Raw genomic sequence first — 17,995 nt, 5'->3', positions numbered from 1 at the left:
TGGATCCAGCGACTCCAGGTGCCTAGCCCAGTTATCCTGGGCCAGTTCATTCAGAGCCGCCTTCACCCGTCTGTTAAGTACGTTTAAGTCATGTCCGTGTCCGGGGAGACGGGTGCGGGTGGCAAGCCGTTTCGCACGTCGTCTGTCACGTATTAAGTTTTTTATGTCATCGGGGTGGGTGCCCCGGGGGGGCTCTCTGTCGACGCGTCGGGCCGCGCGCTCAGCCTCTATCTCGAATTCCTCGTCTTCGTCGGGCAGCTGAGGCAGTCTACACTGCAGTTCATGGGTGGTTTCGATGACTGGGAGCGCCATGTTTCCTTGCATTACTGTTCGGAAACGCTCCCAGTCAGTGAACCTCCTCGTGAAGGTGCCTTCATATCTCTGTCTTCGCCCCAGATCCAGAAATATTGGATTGTGGGCGGAAGACCCTTCGTATTGGGTGGATATTTGGGCATTTAACGGTATAGATTTTAAGAGGGCAATGTCGATAACGTCGGGGCGTCCTACGGGTCCGTAATGTGTCGGTTCTGTCGGTCCGAGTATAGTCAAGTCGTCGTGTCTGTCTTGGTAATTCAGCAGGACGCGACCTCTTGTGGTCGTCGTCCCGCTGTGCCATATGGGGGACTTCGCGTTGAAGTCCCCGATGGCAATTGTCTGGGGCCAGGAAAGGATTTTGTCTAAGTCATTGTCAAGTAGTGGTAGTCTGGGTGGGTGGTAACAGGACACCACCGCAACGTCTCCATGCCGTAGCGATCTCACCGCTATCGTCACGGCCTCTGTGTTTTGAGTGCTACCATAACCATAAAATCCAACGCGACTGTTGTACTGTGTCTAGTTCAAACGCTGATCGTAACGCCTGAGCGATAATCTGCTCTCGTAGTCTGCTCGTCTGCCGATGGCGCTAGTAAATTGCAGAAAACGCTCTGAAAAATCACTTCTTTTCGTTGACTAGTCAGCTTCAGTGATAACTGCGGAACAGCGCAAAAGTAGCAAACAGTGAAATCAAATCACAACACATCTCTCGACTAGAAACCATAGAAAATTTAATATGTTAGAGACTGACGTCTGTTGTATATTGCCAAGTCATAGGAGAAGAAAAATATGAAATGAGGTTATGAAATTATTTACACAAAGATAGGAGAGATCATTGATTGTTTACAAACATTGTTTAGAACATTAAGAATTCGTAATCAGAAAAGAAATAAATATGCAACCAGAAAACTTGAAAGAAACATTTTGTAGATTGTGTCTAAATACTATAAGGGATACAAATTGCAAGATAAGAGATAACATAAGGGACTTTCTAGAAATTGTTTCGCCAGTTGTGGTAAGAGCAATTTATTAAAAATTGCAGTTATGTCTCTAATGTGGTTAATTTATACTTCAATTACCAATCTGTTGTAGAATTTGGCGGAAAAAGATAAAAATTTAATATGTGAAGTATGTTCCGTGAAATTATTTGGCGCATTTAATTTTAAGTCGATGTGTATGGATACCGAGAATATTATTTTTCCCTATATTAGCGCCAGTAAAGTGTCAGTGATTGACTTAAAAGAAGTTTATCTAAAGGAGAAAGCAAATACTGAGTTAAATGATATATTAGAAGATCAGAGAATTTGTCGATTATGTTTTCATTTGGTAACAAATGGATTCGTTTCACTTAATGAAGTGAACGTTGACATAATCAATATATATTTACCACAACTTGTAAGTATATTTTGAAGCACATCTCGTGAAAATGTTTGTATACATATTGAAATAGAGGTAAATTAAATTTTATATCCATATAATTAAATTTGTTTAGGAAATTTGAGCATATGAAACATACAATTTAAATGATGAATAGTAAATTTTTTTCATGGCCCATTTTCCATTGTTATCTTTTCTGTTTCTGTGAATTTTGTTTTTTTTTTTGATATTTAATAACACTTTTTGATGAAATAAAATATAGATTTTGCGAAAAAAAAATTGAATTTAAAAAAATAAAAATTTCTTTTAATTTTTGAATGAAAAAAAAAATTGCATTTGTTTGATTCTTGAACGTTTCTTAGGGATACTTTGAGCATAAAAAAAAACCGAAAATATTCATAGTCTATTCAATATTTGTAAAGTTATATCCACTTTAGGGAAAATACACAATTTTTCACTTTTGTTTGAATCAAGTTTCTTGCATCGAAAAGAATTTCCTTATCAAAAAATGGTAAGAACGCCTTATAGAAGATACTTTGAAGTTTTCAAAACTCTTCTTTGACTTTTTGTACCATCATTAGTTCCCATGTAATTATCAAAGCCGAAAAGGTAATTTTTGCTTTGAACGACGATAACTCAGGGACAAATCATCGTACAAAGCTCTTGATCAGCTCAAATTAAAGAGAGTGAATCAAACTTAAAGAGTTGACAGGTGGGATTGCCAAAAATTATTGAAGCTAGTGAACCTTTTGAAAGGGAAGCAAAAATATTGAGAATTTTTTTTCTCAGAGGAAAAAGCTCAAATTTTGATCGGGTTTAGAAACAGCTAAAATCCTTGTATTGTCAAGAAAATTATTGAAGTTGTAGTACTTTCCACCATTACATTGCTGAACAACTGTAGTCTCTAGAGTCATTCACATTGTATGCTTTACGCAATGCATGTGGAGAGCCACGTGGCCCCAGCGACTCCGAATACTGAAAACCGATTTTACAATTAGTATTAACGTCATTGTGATAGTATTTACAATAGTTTTTTAATAGTTAGTGTCAAAAATGGCTTACGTGTATAGTATCTTTGTGTTAGTTCATAGAAAACTGTATGTGACAGGTCCAGATGTGGTTACACGTCAGTGGACAAAATTTTGAACATTCAAATTTTTTATTAAGTAAAACCACAAATTAATTTCATTAATTAATAATAAAAATAGCAGTAAAAGCAGTTGATTATGCCGATATAAAGTAGGTGTTATAAAATTCTATTTATTTATTTCCTTGCGAAATTCTTTCAATTTTTTGTCTATTTTTTATTACACTTTGCCTTGGGTAAGGTCAGGTTTTACAGGGGACCAGTTTCCAGTGCCGTGCAGAAGTGTAATTTTAAATCATTTTCGAACTGCCCTTTTTGATTTTTTTTATAAAATTGTATTTGTAAGAGTCCCTTGTACATCCAATTTTTTTTCTTTTTTGGATAACTTCTGAATCACTGTATAAGTAAGTAAATTCATTCATATGATATATCAGGAATATATATACTTACTTATATTTATGACAATTTGGCAACAGTAAACTTAGATAAAGTTATGTTTCTTGCAACTTTTAATATTTTTTATGCACATTCTACAAATTGCCATTTATGCCATTTTTTTTCAACTGTCTGAAAAAGCAATAGATATTTCTCTAGAGGTTAACACTCTTATTTCTTTTATTGCAGAAAGTCAGTGCTACCAACGACCCTGTTATATGCGGACCATGTTTTGATTCACTGCATACACATGGAGATTTTTTAAAGGAATGCCTTGATGCTCGGAAAAAATACAAAAGTACTGATAATGAGTCTGTTATTAAATTTGAAGAGACTGAACTAAAACTGGAAGACGATCAGGATGGGCAGGAGGAATATAAAAGTATTGATAAAGATATTAAGCCAGAAGAAATTGAAATAAAGGGAGAGGAAGATGCTCAGGATGGGTAAGGAGATTTTTATCAAATGTTATTTCTACTCAGCGCCTAAGATCTGTGTAATAATTCTGCTGAAGAATGATCTATGCTATTTATTAAATATTGCAAATGAAATTCATTGTTGACGAGACTAGCTGTTTATTACATTATAGGTATAATTCAATGCCGACCTGGTTTTAATCTGCCGAGTAGCTATTTCCTCCAATATCATTAATTAAAAACTTTGTTTCGACTAATACAATACTGGTCTTGCTCTATGGTACCAGTAGCAGGTCACTCTCTATCAATAGGTACAAAGCAGTGCTTTATGGCAGTAAGCATAGAATAGTCGTGACAATCGGGAAAAGATTCACTTCACAGTTATATCTTCCCGACACTTAAATTTTCGATATTAAAATAAATTGCAATACCACTTAAATTTTGCTGTTTTTTTTGTAAAGTATTTCCTAAACATGATATTAAAAATTTTAAATTTGATAGAAATCTGTGATTTAACTGTTTTAGATTATTTTTAATCAAATTTTCAAAAGGCTTATTTTGATTTATGTTTATTTCATTAAAAACATTTTAAAATTTTTCAGTGATTCTTCTTCATATGACTTAAACGAGGAAATAATTGAAAACAAAAAATGGCATTTTTCAGAAGATACAGAAGATATAAAGAAAGAATATAAATATGAGACAGGAAGTAAGGAAATCTATGAAACGTCCATATTATTTTGCAAATTCCAACTACCCAAATGCAAAAAGTCTAGATTTAAGGAATCACACAATGATCCTTCAGACATCCCAATGTTCAAATGTGATTATTGCACTTTCAAAACTAAATATAAGACCGCTCTAAAACATCATCAGTTAAGTCATAAAGATCCTTCGGAAATTCAAGTGTACAAATGTGATCAGTGTAGTTATGAAAGTCATATGAAAAAGTATTTAAAAAAACATCAATTAATTCACAAAGATCTCTCAGAAGTGCAAATTTACAAGTGTGATATGTGTAGCTTTGAAACCAGACGTAACAGTGACCTGAGAAGACATCAGTTAATGCACAAAGATTCCATAGAAACTCAGGTTTTCAAGTGTGATCAGTGTAGTTATAAAAGTTATATTAAAAGGTATTTAAAAAAACATCAATTAATGCACAAAGATCCCTCAGAAATACAAATGTACAGGTGTGATACGTGTGGTTACGAAACTAGACGTAAAAGTTATCTGAAAATTCACCAGTCAACGCACAAAGACCCTTCTGAAATCCAAATGTACAAGTGTAAAAATCCTTCAGAAATTCAAATGTATAAGTGTTATACTTGTAGTTATGAGACCAAAAGCAATGATTGTCTGAACTGTGCACATCACATCTGTGCACATCAGTTAGTGCACAAAGATTCTACAGAGATGCAAGTGTACAAGTGCGATATGTGTAGTTATACAACTTATATTAAAAGCTATTTAAAAAAGCATGAATTAAAGCACAAAGATCCCTCAGAAATGCAAATGTATAGGTGCGATATGTGTAGTTTTGAAACTGTACGCAAGAGGTATCTAACAAAGCATCAGTTAAAGCACAAAAATCCCTCTGAAATCCAAATGTACAAGTGTGATACATGTAGTTACCAAGCTAAATATAAGACTAGTCTGACAGCACATCAGTTAGTGCACAAAGACTCCACAGAGATTCAAGTATACAAGTGTGATATGTGTAGTTATGAAACACATATTAAAAGCTATTTAAAAAGACATCAATTAAAGCACAAAGATCCTTCAGAAATGCAAACATACAAGTGCAATATGTGTAGTTACGAAACTGGACGTAAGAGGTATCTGACAAAGCATCAGTTAAGGCACAAAGACTCTTCTAAAATCCGAATATACAAGTGTGATACATGTGGTTATGAAGCTAAACATAAGGCTAGTCTAAAAGCACATCAGTTGTGGCACAAAGATTCTCCAGAGATCCAAGTATAAAAGTGTGTTCAGTGTAGTTATTAAACTCATTTTCAATGGCACTTTAAATTGCATCAAATAATACATAAAGATCACCAGAAATCCAAATGTACAAATGTAATACTTGTACATATGAAACTAAACATAAAAACCATCAGTTAATACACAAAGATCCTTGTGAAGTCGAAATTTACACTGTGTGATACTTGTAGTTTTGTAACTAAGTTTAGAGGAAGTCTAAAGTCACATCGATTAGTACATAAAGATTTGTCACAAATTGAAATGTATAAGTGTTATATTTGTAGTTATGAGACCAAATGTAAAGATTGTCTGAAAGTACATCAGTTAACGCACTAAGATTCCACAGAGATTCAAGTGTACAAGTGTGATATGTAGTTATAAAACTGGACATAAGAGATATCTGAAAAGGCATCAGTTAACTCACATAGACGCTTCTAAAATTCAAATGTACAAGTGTGATACTTATACATATGAAGCTAAATGTAAGACTAATCTAAAAGCACACCAGGTAGTGCACAAAAAAATACTATGTGTACACCAGATATCTTAAAAAGTATATTACATGGAAATACTAAAGATTCTTTTGTAGTACTATACCAAATGAGTTAGTGAGCGATGAAGTTATGTACAAAATATATGTTAAATAAATTTGGTTGTCATATTTGTTCAAATATACCTCAAAATACCTTCATACCTTAACACGCTATATATGTTTGGAAACTTATCAGTTGACTATATCGTAATAGCTTTGTTGTTAGAGAAATCCAACAGTCAGACGCATATGCAGTCCTCGAGTTACGTCGTTTCGAGTTGGGTCGAACAATACTTTAACACCAGTCCTCAATCAATGGTTTCGAGATACGTCATGAGCTATTTCACTTGTACGATCATCGGTGTTGCAAGCCTTTGGATATTTACAGAAAGCCATAAATGTTTTTAAGGAACATGATCCAAATTCTGAATGAAATTGTTAATAATAAAATTATTACTTCCTGTCAGTGTTATCGAGAAATGTATGACAACAAGAAAAAAGAAGCGAAACAATCTCGAATTCATACGTTTTTTAAACCAATGGTTTAGTTTTTATTATGGTTCTTTATATTTATTCATTTGTGCAATAAGTATGTACCAAATACACGGTTTGTTTTATAAATTAAGTATGATTATTTAATATTAATGTATTTTTTACATTATATGTTCTGATAGAACCTAACTCCTTCACATAAATAGAAAAGGATGAAAAAAATATATTGACTTGTGTCGTTTCGATTTGTCACTTATTTTGAGAACTGAACATGCCGTAAGTACGAGGACTGCCTGTATAGTGGTTACATAAGGTTCAAAATTAATTAATTCGAATCAAATGCGATTGTCCTTGACTGTTGGAAACTGATTCTAATGCACTAGGAAGTAGGCTAATATTTTTGTACCATACTAATGTAGGTACCAACAACCTCTGTCTCCTTTGGGAAGTTTTCTATACATTTCTCCTGAATTAAAAAAGTAATACTAAAGGTTACAAAGAAAAATTATCTAAATTTTTCATCGATACTTTGTAAATTTTATATTTTCAATATACATTGTGGCTTTTGCTACTAGTATTGTTATTGATTTTTGAAATATTTCATCGACTTTTAGCAAAATGTAAACCCTTTTCTGAATAATTAATACATGTACTTACATTTTCAATTATTGCTCCCCATTTTTATTTTGTATACTGCATAATTTTGTGCGGAGATAGCCGTTAGACCTACAATATACAGGATTCCAAATATTTTCCAATATTCTATTTACGTATTGTTAAAATAAAATTAATGTTCTTGACTTTAGTTTCTTTCCGATAAGTTAAGGTATCCTCCTCAAATCCAGCTATTTGCGGTATCAGCTACAGTTCGTAGCAATATACAGAATGTAACTGTACCGGAGGTCAGTTTTTTACGGTTCCCTAGAATGATAATCAGAAATTATTTTTCTTTAAACCCAAGACTGACTCGAGTTATACTTCATTTTGGACATTGGACACTACCCTGGAGTTAACCAGTGTGCTTATCAATGTTGCCAGTTGTTACCTTTTTAAATCAGTTGTATGAAAGTGACGGGGTGGCATTGCTTTTAAATAACTTTGTAATCTGATAGCACATCTGTTAATACACAAAGTTTCTGCATAGATCAAAATGTACAAGTGTGATACTTGTAACTATGAAATTAGATATAAGAACTGTGTAAAAAGACATCAGTTAACATCAGAAATTCAAGGGTGAATACAAACTGAATACAAGCATACTCTAAATAAGCATGAATTAACGTACAAAGGCTCTTCAAAAATCCAAATGTACAAGTGTGATATGTGTAGTTTTAAAACCAAAGGTAACTATCACTTGAGAGCACATCAGTCAGCCTACATAAATCAAGTGTACTACTGTGATAAGCATCTTAAAATAAGTGATAAGCTATATCTGTTGGTTCTCGAAATAAATATAAATCTTGACAGACTTATTTAGTTTAATATACTATTTAATAAACTTTTTTACAATTCACGATGTAGATTTTACAATACTACGAAATTTCCATTTATGCCGTTTAGGTAGGTATTAAAATAAATGCGTTCTTGATTTTTGTTTTTTTTTTCAATTATTTGTTCAATTATTTATTTATTATTAATTTATTACATTTATTATTTTCAGAATTTGTAGATGGTGTTTTATTAAGTTCGATTTTATAGTAAAATTCAAAGTAATGTTGAATGTGCCATTTAGTGGAGTATTTGTGTATAGTGCAAATGTATAACATGGAACACCCTGTATATTATACCATTTTTAAATTGTACGGTAAATACTGAACAATTTTGATATAACGTACTATATCTCTAAAATCAGTGGTTTTCGTAATAATGACGTTTGAAATGTCATATATGAAAAAAAACTGTTTAATCATAAAACATTATATAAATAATAATTGCTTTATAATAAATGTTCAATGCTTTGTCCATTTACTTCAACACGTTTTTGTAATCGAAGGATTGTTCCTGTTGAGCATTTTCAATTACCTCTGCTGGAATAAGCCTTATTTACTTGCATATGTTTCAGGTCATCGAGATTATTTGGTCTATTCATATAAACCTTAGATTTCAAATAACCCCATAAGAAGAAATCTAAAGGGGTTAAATCCGGTCACCTTGGTGGCCACTCAATAGGACCTCTGTGTATAATCCATTTATTAAGGAAAGTTAAGTCAAAAAATTGTCGAACTGCAATTGCCAAATGAAGGGGTGCCCCATCGTGTTGGAACCATATGTCATTATGAGGAATATCTGGATCTTGTGGATTAGGAAATACAACAGCTAAAGCAAGGATGAGTTCAAACTGAAGAAAGTCTAAGTACCGTTCTCCATTTAAATTTTCTTCAAAAAAATAAGGTCCAAGAATTTGGTTGAACTGACATCTCGTGTTGGTGTGGGAAAACATTGTCCATTATAGAAATTGTTGAACAGAAATCTGCAACTATTGCAACCACAGATCGAATCTATCTGTATTGCCAATCTTTCATTAGTAGAAGGTGATATAGAAAGTTTGAGGTTGTAGTTATAGTTTATATTTTGTTATGTGAGTTGCCGCTGTTTTTTTTATTCGTTTTTTATCCAAAATAAGTTTACCTGGTAGAAGCATACGCCAATGTTGTGCTCCAAATTGCAAAAGCATCTACTATAAGAATGTCTGTAACGTGTCCTATAGAAATAAAATTTTTTTCAGAATTACAACAGACAGAAAATTACTGTGGATAGAATCAGTTCGAAAATTATGTAAACCAGATTTTACTCTGACAAACACAGTTAATTTATTTTTGTGAAGACCATTTTGACTTAAAATGTTATAAAAATAGCAAATAGGAATAGTCTCAACAGAAGTGCTGTGCCCACATTATTTTTATAATCCACCACAAGTTCACCAATTAATTATAATAATATCACCTCGGATAGTATCCAATATTCAGCAAAACAGTTTGTTAACGTAACATTGCAGAATTTTCAGAGTACGAGCTGCCAAACTTCAATTTCGGATGATTTTTCACTTCCACCTTTTAAAAAACCGAAATACACATATTCAAAATTGCCATTTCCTATAAGCGCTAGTGCAAACACCAGTGCAGTTACTGCAATGCAAGTTGAATGAAACGGAATCAAATACTGGTTATGTAAGTACCTCACTTAATAACTCATTTTGTTAAAACCTCATGTCCTTTCGGTCAAATAATAAATAAAGAACATTTTTAAAAACTTTTAATATTAAGAGAATATCCCAACTTTCAAATAAACAAAAAATGTATTGTCTAGAATTTTGGCAAGTAACTGTGCAATATTATTTTACATAAAGACAAGCAAGTAATTATTTAAAAATTGCAGTTTTTAATGGTTTCTTTAAAAAAATTATAATAACAAGTCTCCATGCACATTTTTTTTATATGTACTTAAATATTTTCTAATTTATAACAGAATGTATTTGTATATTTGTCACACATTTAAAAATCATCGCTTTAACTTTTTCATTTAACATACTGATAAAGTGTTTCACAAGTAATAGGTCATTGAACAGCTGTTAATGATTCACCTTAATTTTAATTATCAACAACCATTAGCAGCTGTTTTGTTATTTATTATGAAATACTTTTCATTCTTAGTATATTTTGTTAATTTAAATTAACCGCTATTATGGTGCAGCGACATCTATTAAACAGTAGAATTAAAGGTTAGACTAAATAAAGACCTGTGAAAAGATCGTGCAAGTACGAGCGCCATCTCACGGTCATTATACAAAACACTGCCATCGTTAGATATATTTATGTATTGAAAACTGTAACACTAACTTGAACTAACTGAATAGAAAAGCAATGTTGGTATCAGAACCTATAGACTATAGAGTTCACTGAAAAAATTAAAATTATGATGATATTACATGTATTTCGTACCGAAGTTGAACAAACTGATTGCAATAGCCAATCATAATAGAGCATTTTTTAAATTCTTAATCGTTATTGGTTCTTTACCATAGACCACGTTCTTTACTGATTTCACTCACTTTGTTCAACACGAAAGAATACGTGTATTGAGGGTTAGGTCCCACAGGGGGTGTGTTCTGTGGATTAGGTTTTTTTTGCAATTTATTTCTTGTTTATGTTGTATTGTGATTAATTAACTAAAACTAAAATTTAACGAAACGCAAGAAGATAGTTATAATTGTTGAGTCGATCATCTGAATTGTCTTACTGCTTTTGCTTGTTTTACTTTTTAAAAGAACATGTCTAGGAAGTTCGTACGTTACTGTTGTGCACCAAACTGCAAGAATAAATATTTATATACCACAGATACTTGTTACAGAAAAAAAAGCTTTTTTAGAGTTACTGCAGAGAGGGAAATGATTTGGATAGAATCAGTTCGCAAATTATGTAAACCAGATTTCATCAACAAAAACTGTTTATTTTGTGAAGACCACTTTGAATTAAAATGTTTTAAAAATAGTAAGAAGAATAGCCTGAACAAAAATGCAGTACCAACAATATTTTGTGAATCAAATAGTATATCATCACACTTTGATTCTCTTAATAGTAACATTTACTTGAAAACTAGCCTAGAGTCAGTTAAACAGTTTGTTAGTGAAACATTAAAGAATGCCGAAATTAATAAATGCCAAACATCAATGTTAGATGATTTTTCAGAACCACCCTTTAAAAAACCAAAATACTCTTATTCCAAATTGCCATCTCTAAATACCACCCCGAGTACTAGTACTGTTATTGTTGACGACACCATGACGGATGAAGTATATTCAAATACTGGTTGTGTAAGTACTTAATTTGGTCAAAATTTCACCTGTAAGTTGAATACTAGACAAAAAAACCGCTTTTAAAATCTCGATGTAAAAAGAGTCTATCAACTTTCAGATGAAAAAAAAAAAGTTTTATTATTTAGACCGTAAACAAAAAATCTGATTTTAAAATTAAGAACAAAATTATTAAAGTGTAGAAATAATTTGTCCAATGTTTGTAATATCACTTATTTAAGGTTATTCACAGATTTATCTCAACGTCTCGATCCTATTGGAGTAAAATTTATTGAATCACAAATTACTAATTGCAAAAAGAAACGTCCTATATATAACTCAGAAAATAAAGCACTTGCTTTAGCTATTTATAAACGGGGCCGTACGTGTTATCGATTTTTACAAAAATTGTTTGTACTACCTTCTAACTCTTCCATAAGAAAATATTTAGGCCAAATACCTTTAGAAGTAAGAATCAATAAAAAACATTTATGTAAATTATCAGAACGTGTAAAGAAAATAAATTTAAGATATCGGGTTTNCCAGTAGCAGTGACCATTAAGATAGACACTTTGAAGTATATCTCACCCACACAAATTTTTTGATATAAAGTGTTGCAATACCAATTAATTTTTATTGTGTTTTGATAGCAGACATTTCGTAATCAGTAATATAGAAAATTTGAAATATGATTAGAAACATCTCATTTAACTGTTTTTTATTTTCTGTTATTCAGTTTCTCAAAACACTTATTTTAATTCCTGTTTATTTCATTGTGACCATTTTTAAATTTTTCAGTGTTCCTTCTTCGTATGACTTAGACGCTGAGACAATTGAAAGCAAGAAAAGACGCATTTCAGAAGATGTAGGAGTAATAAAAGAAGAATATAAATGTGAGACAGGATTTAACGAAAACTACGGAATGTTAATTGACAACAACCAACTACCCAAATACGAAAAGTCTTGACTTCGGAAATGGGAACCTTCGATAAATGCATAATTGTAGCACAAGCCAAATGTACAAATGTGATACATGTGGTTATTATGAAGCTAAACGTAAGACAAATGTGAAGGCACAATAGTTAGTGCACAAAGAAAAAAATACTAAGTGTACAAATGCACAATTGTAACAATGTGATAAGTGTAAACATGAAACTAAGCTTAAAGGGAATCCGAAGACGCATCAGTTAACACACAAGGACCCTTCTGAAATTGAAATGTAGAAGTGTGATACATGCACCAAGTGTACAAGTGTGGTCAGTGTAGTTATGAGACTCATTTTAAAGACTACTTAAAAATACATCAATTAATACTCAAAGATCCTTTAGAAATTCAAATGTACAAGTGTGATGTGTGTAGTTATAAAACTAAGCATAAGAGTTATTTGCATCAGTTAATGCATAAAGACCCTTCTAAAAGCCAAATGTACAAATGTGATACATGTGGTTATTATGAAGCTAAGCGTAAGACAAATGTGAAGGCACATCAGTTAGTGCATAAAGAAAAAAAATACTAAGTGTACAAATGTGATTGGTGTAGTTATAAAAACTCATTTTCTATTGGATCATTTAATAGATAAATATCCATCAGAAATCCAAATATACAAATGTGATACTAGTATATATGAAACTAAATATAAAAACAATCTAGATAAGCCTCAGTTAGTACACAAATATCTCTGTGAAGTTGAAATGTACATGTGTGATACGTGTAGTTTTGAAACTAAATTTAGGGAAATTCTCGATTAGTACATAAAGATTTCTGTAGTTGTGTAGTTATAAAACTAGAAATGAGAAGTATCTGAAAAGGCATCAATTAAAGCACAAAAATTCTTGAGAAATCCAAGGGTACAATTGAATGCAAATTGAATATATGAATAATCTAAAATAAGCATCAGTTAACACATAAAGACTCTTCAAAAATCCAAATGTACAACTGATATGGTCGTTATGAAACTAAAGATAACTCTCACCAAGAACATCAATTGCAGAAATCAAGTGTACAACTGTGATAGGCACCTGAAAATAAGCGACAAGCTAGCTGTTATAAAAACTATAAAAGAAAATTTATAAATTCTGCAGTTAATAAACAAAGATTCTTCAAATATTTCTGTGCTCAACAATAGATGCTTTGCAGGTAACCTCATACACAATCCAATTTCTTTGCTACATAATTTAAGCTCCTTTTATAATATAAAAATAAATCAAACATTTCTTTAACTTCATGAATTTGTTCAGTAAGAAATTCACGAAAATAAGAACATGTTTTAATTTGTGAAGTAGTTCAGAAGTACCAACCCAACAAATATTCAGCCTCAGATCACCATATGTAATTGTGTGGCATCGTACTACTTTTATATTGTTTGCACTGATCTGTTGCTTACAAAAACTAATATTTATAAACAGTGTCAAAACAGTACCGCTATTGTACCATTACGTATATGTGGATAGCTGACATTTTTTTTAATAAAATTTGAAATTTATTTGCTGCTTTGATTTGTTGGTAGTACCAATTTGTGTCAAAGAAATTGATGAAGTCTTTAGTAGTGTAAAACCAAACCCTTTATGAATTAATTCATGAAGAACATTACGGAATTTCCGTCCATGTTTAAAATAAAATAAATATGTTCTTGATTTTTGTTTCTTTACAATGTCCTAAGATGCCCTCTGGAATTCAGCTATTAGCGCTATTACCAGTCGCGTAGCTCGTGGGGTAGAGGTGGACACGACCTCCCACTCCCTAGTGAGCCTGGTGCCCTCCTCGGGTTTAAACAATCCAATAAAATCTATTTAGTCAGACTAGCCACCTGGCCCCTCAAGGCCCACCCCAAGCAAAAATCCTACCTACGCCCATGGCTATGACCAATGGCAGCTTGTAGCAATATACAGGGTGTAACTCTAACCGGGGGTTAATTTTTATCTAGAACGCTTAGAAATTATTTTTAAATCAAATACTGAGTCGAATTATATTTTGTTTACCAATGAAGCTGACGGAATATCGGGTGTACTTCTATCATTCGCCCCTTTCTCAAACGATAGTTAAGTAGTAAAAACAAATTTTTATTGAAACAAATACAAAGTCTCGAAATTATTTACCCTATTTACAAATACCTCTCATAAACTTAAAATAAATGTATTAAATAAATGGCCTCCACACGTAATGACTATAGTCATCGTCGTAGTCTTCAATTTCGATACCATTGTCTCTTTGTTCTATGCAAATATTATGAAGCACGCAACATGCTATTATTAATTTGGGTATAAATTCAGTGTTATAAATATTCACGTTTTAATATTCGAAATCGACCCTTTAACAAACCGAAACATTGTTCCTTGCAGCCGAATGTTTATAATTATTTTTTTGTACCCTACTCAAGTGACCATTAAGGAGTTAGTACGTAGTTAGTGCATTTGTACGCTGAATCTCCTAACTTCTAAGGGGGTTGTATTGATTTTTTTAGTCCCACTACAGTGCATACATAATTGAGAATAGATATTCTCTTAATTTTTTTTTATTAGTATTATTAATGATTATTGTGGTTAAATCTTCATCACTGTCGTCATCTAATACTTGCAACATCATAAGAACCAAAGCTCTTTTTCTACGGCTATTCATTTTATAAAAACAGTTATAGCAGTAAAGGTTAGGTACCACAGAAAATAGTGATGGGAGATTTCGAGTGAAAAATCGAGTGGTACTCGATTATTGAGATCACTCGAGATATCTCGAGATGTTTACTCCCACCACTCGAGTGATTATTACCCTACGGTTGCACCCCAAAATGTTAGTGCATACTACAAATAGTCACTGATTGCGTAACCTTTTTTTTTAGAATAAAATGAAAAAGTGGTTAGGTTTTGAAGTGCGTGAGCTTTTTTTTTTTTTTAACTAGGCCTATAAGTAATATATGACTAATACAAACATATTTGTGCGCCGCTGGGATGAAAATGACCAATATCTCGTATCTCGAGTGATCACTCGATTATTAGAAGTACTCGATTACCGATAACTCGATTATCAAAATTGGTCGACTATGCCCATCACTAAGTGAGGTTATGGAATGATTGTTTACAAAGACAAAAATGTCAGATCGTTGAATGTGATCAGAAAACAAATAAATATGCAGCCAACAAACTTGAAAGAAATATTTTGTAGATTGTGCCTAAATAGTATAAGGGATGCAAATTGCCAGATAATAAGAGAAAACATAAAGCATGCTCTAGGAATTGTTTTTCCAACTGTGGTAAGATCAAGTTATGTACTTTTATGTTTGTAGGTACCTAGTTGATTTATACTTTAATTACAAATTTGTTTCAGAATTTGGAGGAAAATGATAATCATTTTATATGTAAAGTATGTTACGAGAAATTATTTGCCGCTTTTAACTTTAAATCAATATGTATGGATACGGAGGACATTATTTTTCTTCATATTAATGCCAGTAAAGTATCAGTGGTGATTTAAAAGAAGTTTATATAAAAGAGAAGGGATATATTCAGTTAACTGATGTAGGGGAAAATCGGAGAATTTGTCGATTATGTTTTCAGTTCGTAACATATGGATCTGTATCACTAAATGAAGTGAATGTTGACATCTTGGATACATATATACCACAACTTGTAAGTATATTTTGCAGTAGTTACTTAGGAAAATGTATATACAGCGTGTTTTTGAATGGAGTAGCATAAATGATACCAGTGAATCTACATTTCAAAAGAACACGATCTTCAAAAAATCGCCTTAGTAAAATGTTCACCTCTGAAGAGATATGGGCCATCAAAGTTTCCAAAAAAATTATGAAAATTGGCTGTAATTTGAAAACCGAACGAGGTACAAATAACAAATTTTTTACAGGTTGTTTACTAATACAGATGCGAGTTTTCAACTATTTTTCGAAAATTTTAACCCTTCGAAAGGGGTTGAAATAACCACCCCTCAAACCATTTTTTGCCATAACTTTTATATTTCGTAAAAACTCGATATCCAAAAATACGCATTAGATAAACTGGTTCTTTTAGAAACTTTTATCTCTCTAGCAATTTTCCTTTAAAACTTTTCGTTTATTAATAAAAAAATAAAATGTATTACCATTCACCTCACACCGTACATGATTTCAATCAATCAAAGAAAAACTAAGTGTGCTGCTGTCATGCCAGTTGTCACAATTAACTCTTCTGTAAGTTGTCACTGTTATCAAATACTTTTTGGGTGTAAATTAACAAGAATTATGCCAAATTTTACTAATGATGAATATGTGGACATACTACAAGTGTTTTTTTCTAAGATTGTGCAAAATTTACTACTTATTGCACTACCTACTGTGCCAAAAGTTAAACTTTTTTTACAGTAGTACAAAAAAATATTGATTACAAGTTTAATCTAAGCATATCCATAAGTACCTAATGTCTGACATTGACAGTTTGCACAATTAATTTCCAGTTGTCAGTTAAAATATTAATATTATGTAAAATACTGTTAAATAAAATTTGAAATAAAAACAATCATAGAAAAAATGTTGCGTGCAACATGTGCAAAAAGCATATTCGTTGCACTTAACATGATTGCAGCTCTCAACTTTGTCTCGAGCTGCAAATTTCATGCATCGTACAACAAATACACACTCTTTACAATAGTTGCACAAATAACTTTGAATGTCGCAGAAACTTTTATTAAATAGAAGTACAATGAAAACTAAACTAAGAAATAATTTATTATCAAAAAGAGAAAAAACAAAAAACTTAGTTAAAGGACGTTTTCAAAATAATTGCCATTTCTTTCTAAACACAACCTAACACGTTTATCAAAGTTGTTACGGACTCGAGCAAAAATTATGGGATTGTTGCGAATCTCATCAGCCGCCGCGAATATTCTTTCCTGTAGCTCTTCAACACTGTCAACTGGGGTCGCATAAACAATACTTTTTATATGTCCCTTAAAGAAAAAATCCATAAGCGTTAGATCGGGAGAACGTGCAGGCCAAGAGATAGGTGCCTCATTGCCGTGACCTATCCAATGATTCGGGTAATTTAAATTAAGCCACCGCCTAACTACTACAGTGCTGTGAGCAGGAGCCCTGTCATCCATGTACTACATGGCCTGATGTACATTTAATGGTACTTCCTCCAGAAGTGGTAGTAGATGCTCATTTAAGAACTGCAAATATTCAACAGCACCAAGTCGATGAGCTAAAACAAAAGGGGCGACAAGCACATTTCCTACAATTCCTGCCCAAATGTTTAAACTAAAATTATGTTGAAATGTCATAGACACTTCGTGAGGATTTTCAGGAGCCGAGGAATGAAGATTGTGCATATTAGTTAAAAAATTCAAATTATTTCTTAGAATATTAAGATACGATTCGCAAAAAACCACTCGCTTATACATGTCTGGTTCAAGTAGAGCTTGAACTGGCCAGTGGTGAAAAGGATATAATAAATTATCATGGACAATATTCCAAACAACACTATGAGACACATTTAAGTGCATTGCTGTTTTTCTCGTACTAGTCTGACGATTTTCGTCAAACTCTTCAAGTACTGCATCCTCAAGATAAATAGTACGAACAGTAG

General features: G+C 32.2%; 2 protein-coding genes across 4 annotated transcripts in view; both read left to right on the top strand.

Annotated features, from left to right (window-relative positions):
- Positions 1–1,127: 1,127 nt before the first annotated feature.
- LOC108913529 (zinc finger protein 729-like) lies at positions 1,128–9,040 on the top strand. Of its 3 annotated transcripts, none has more exons than XM_023456112.1 (4): positions 1,128–1,327; positions 1,405–1,707; positions 3,401–3,657; positions 8,700–9,040. In XM_023456112.1, exons 1-4 carry the CDS (start codon positions 1,208–1,210, stop codon positions 8,728–8,730), a joined length of 711 nt encoding a protein of 236 aa, XP_023311880.1. In that variant the 5' UTR covers positions 1,128–1,207; the 3' UTR covers positions 8,731–9,040. The 3 variants fall into 3 exon arrangements, with proteins under 3 accessions (XP_023311880.1, XP_018574605.1, XP_018574606.1); XM_018719089.2 differs by lacking the exon at positions 8,700–9,040 and adding an exon at positions 4,230–5,818; XM_018719090.2 differs by lacking the exons at positions 1,405–1,707; positions 8,700–9,040 and adding an exon at positions 4,230–5,818.
- A 6,541-nt stretch (positions 9,041–15,581) lies between these two features.
- LOC108913528 (zinc finger protein 99-like) overlaps positions 15,582–17,995 on the top strand; it is an 8,715-nt gene continuing 6,301 nt past the window's right edge. The window contains exons 1-2 of the mRNA XM_018719088.2: positions 15,582–15,669; positions 15,744–16,045. The gene's annotated coding sequence lies outside the window, so the exon portion shown is untranslated. The remainder of the gene's footprint in view (positions 15,670–15,743; positions 16,046–17,995) is intronic.

This window comes from Anoplophora glabripennis, unplaced genomic scaffold, assembly GCF_000390285.2.
Source record: "Anoplophora glabripennis isolate ALB-LARVAE unplaced genomic scaffold, Agla_2.0 scaffold1176, whole genome shotgun sequence".
In the NCBI taxonomy this organism is placed as follows: Eukaryota; Metazoa; Arthropoda; class Insecta; order Coleoptera; family Cerambycidae; genus Anoplophora; species Anoplophora glabripennis.
The sequence above is the reverse complement of the archived record's forward strand: the minus strand, read 5'-3'. Positions and strand labels throughout refer to the sequence as shown.

Coding starts and splice junctions, on each gene's coding strand:
- LOC108913529 (XM_018719089.2), top strand. CDS start 1,208: ATGCAACCAGAAAACTTGAAAGAAACATTTTGTAGATTGTGTCTAAAT. Junction 1,328..1,404: donor AAATTGTTTCGCCAGTTGTG/GTAAGAGCAATT, acceptor AATCTGTTGTAG/AATTTGGCGGAAAAAGATAA. Junction 3,658..4,229: donor GAGGAAGATGCTCAGGATGG/GTAAGGAGATTT, acceptor AAAATTTTTCAG/TGATTCTTCTTCATATGACT.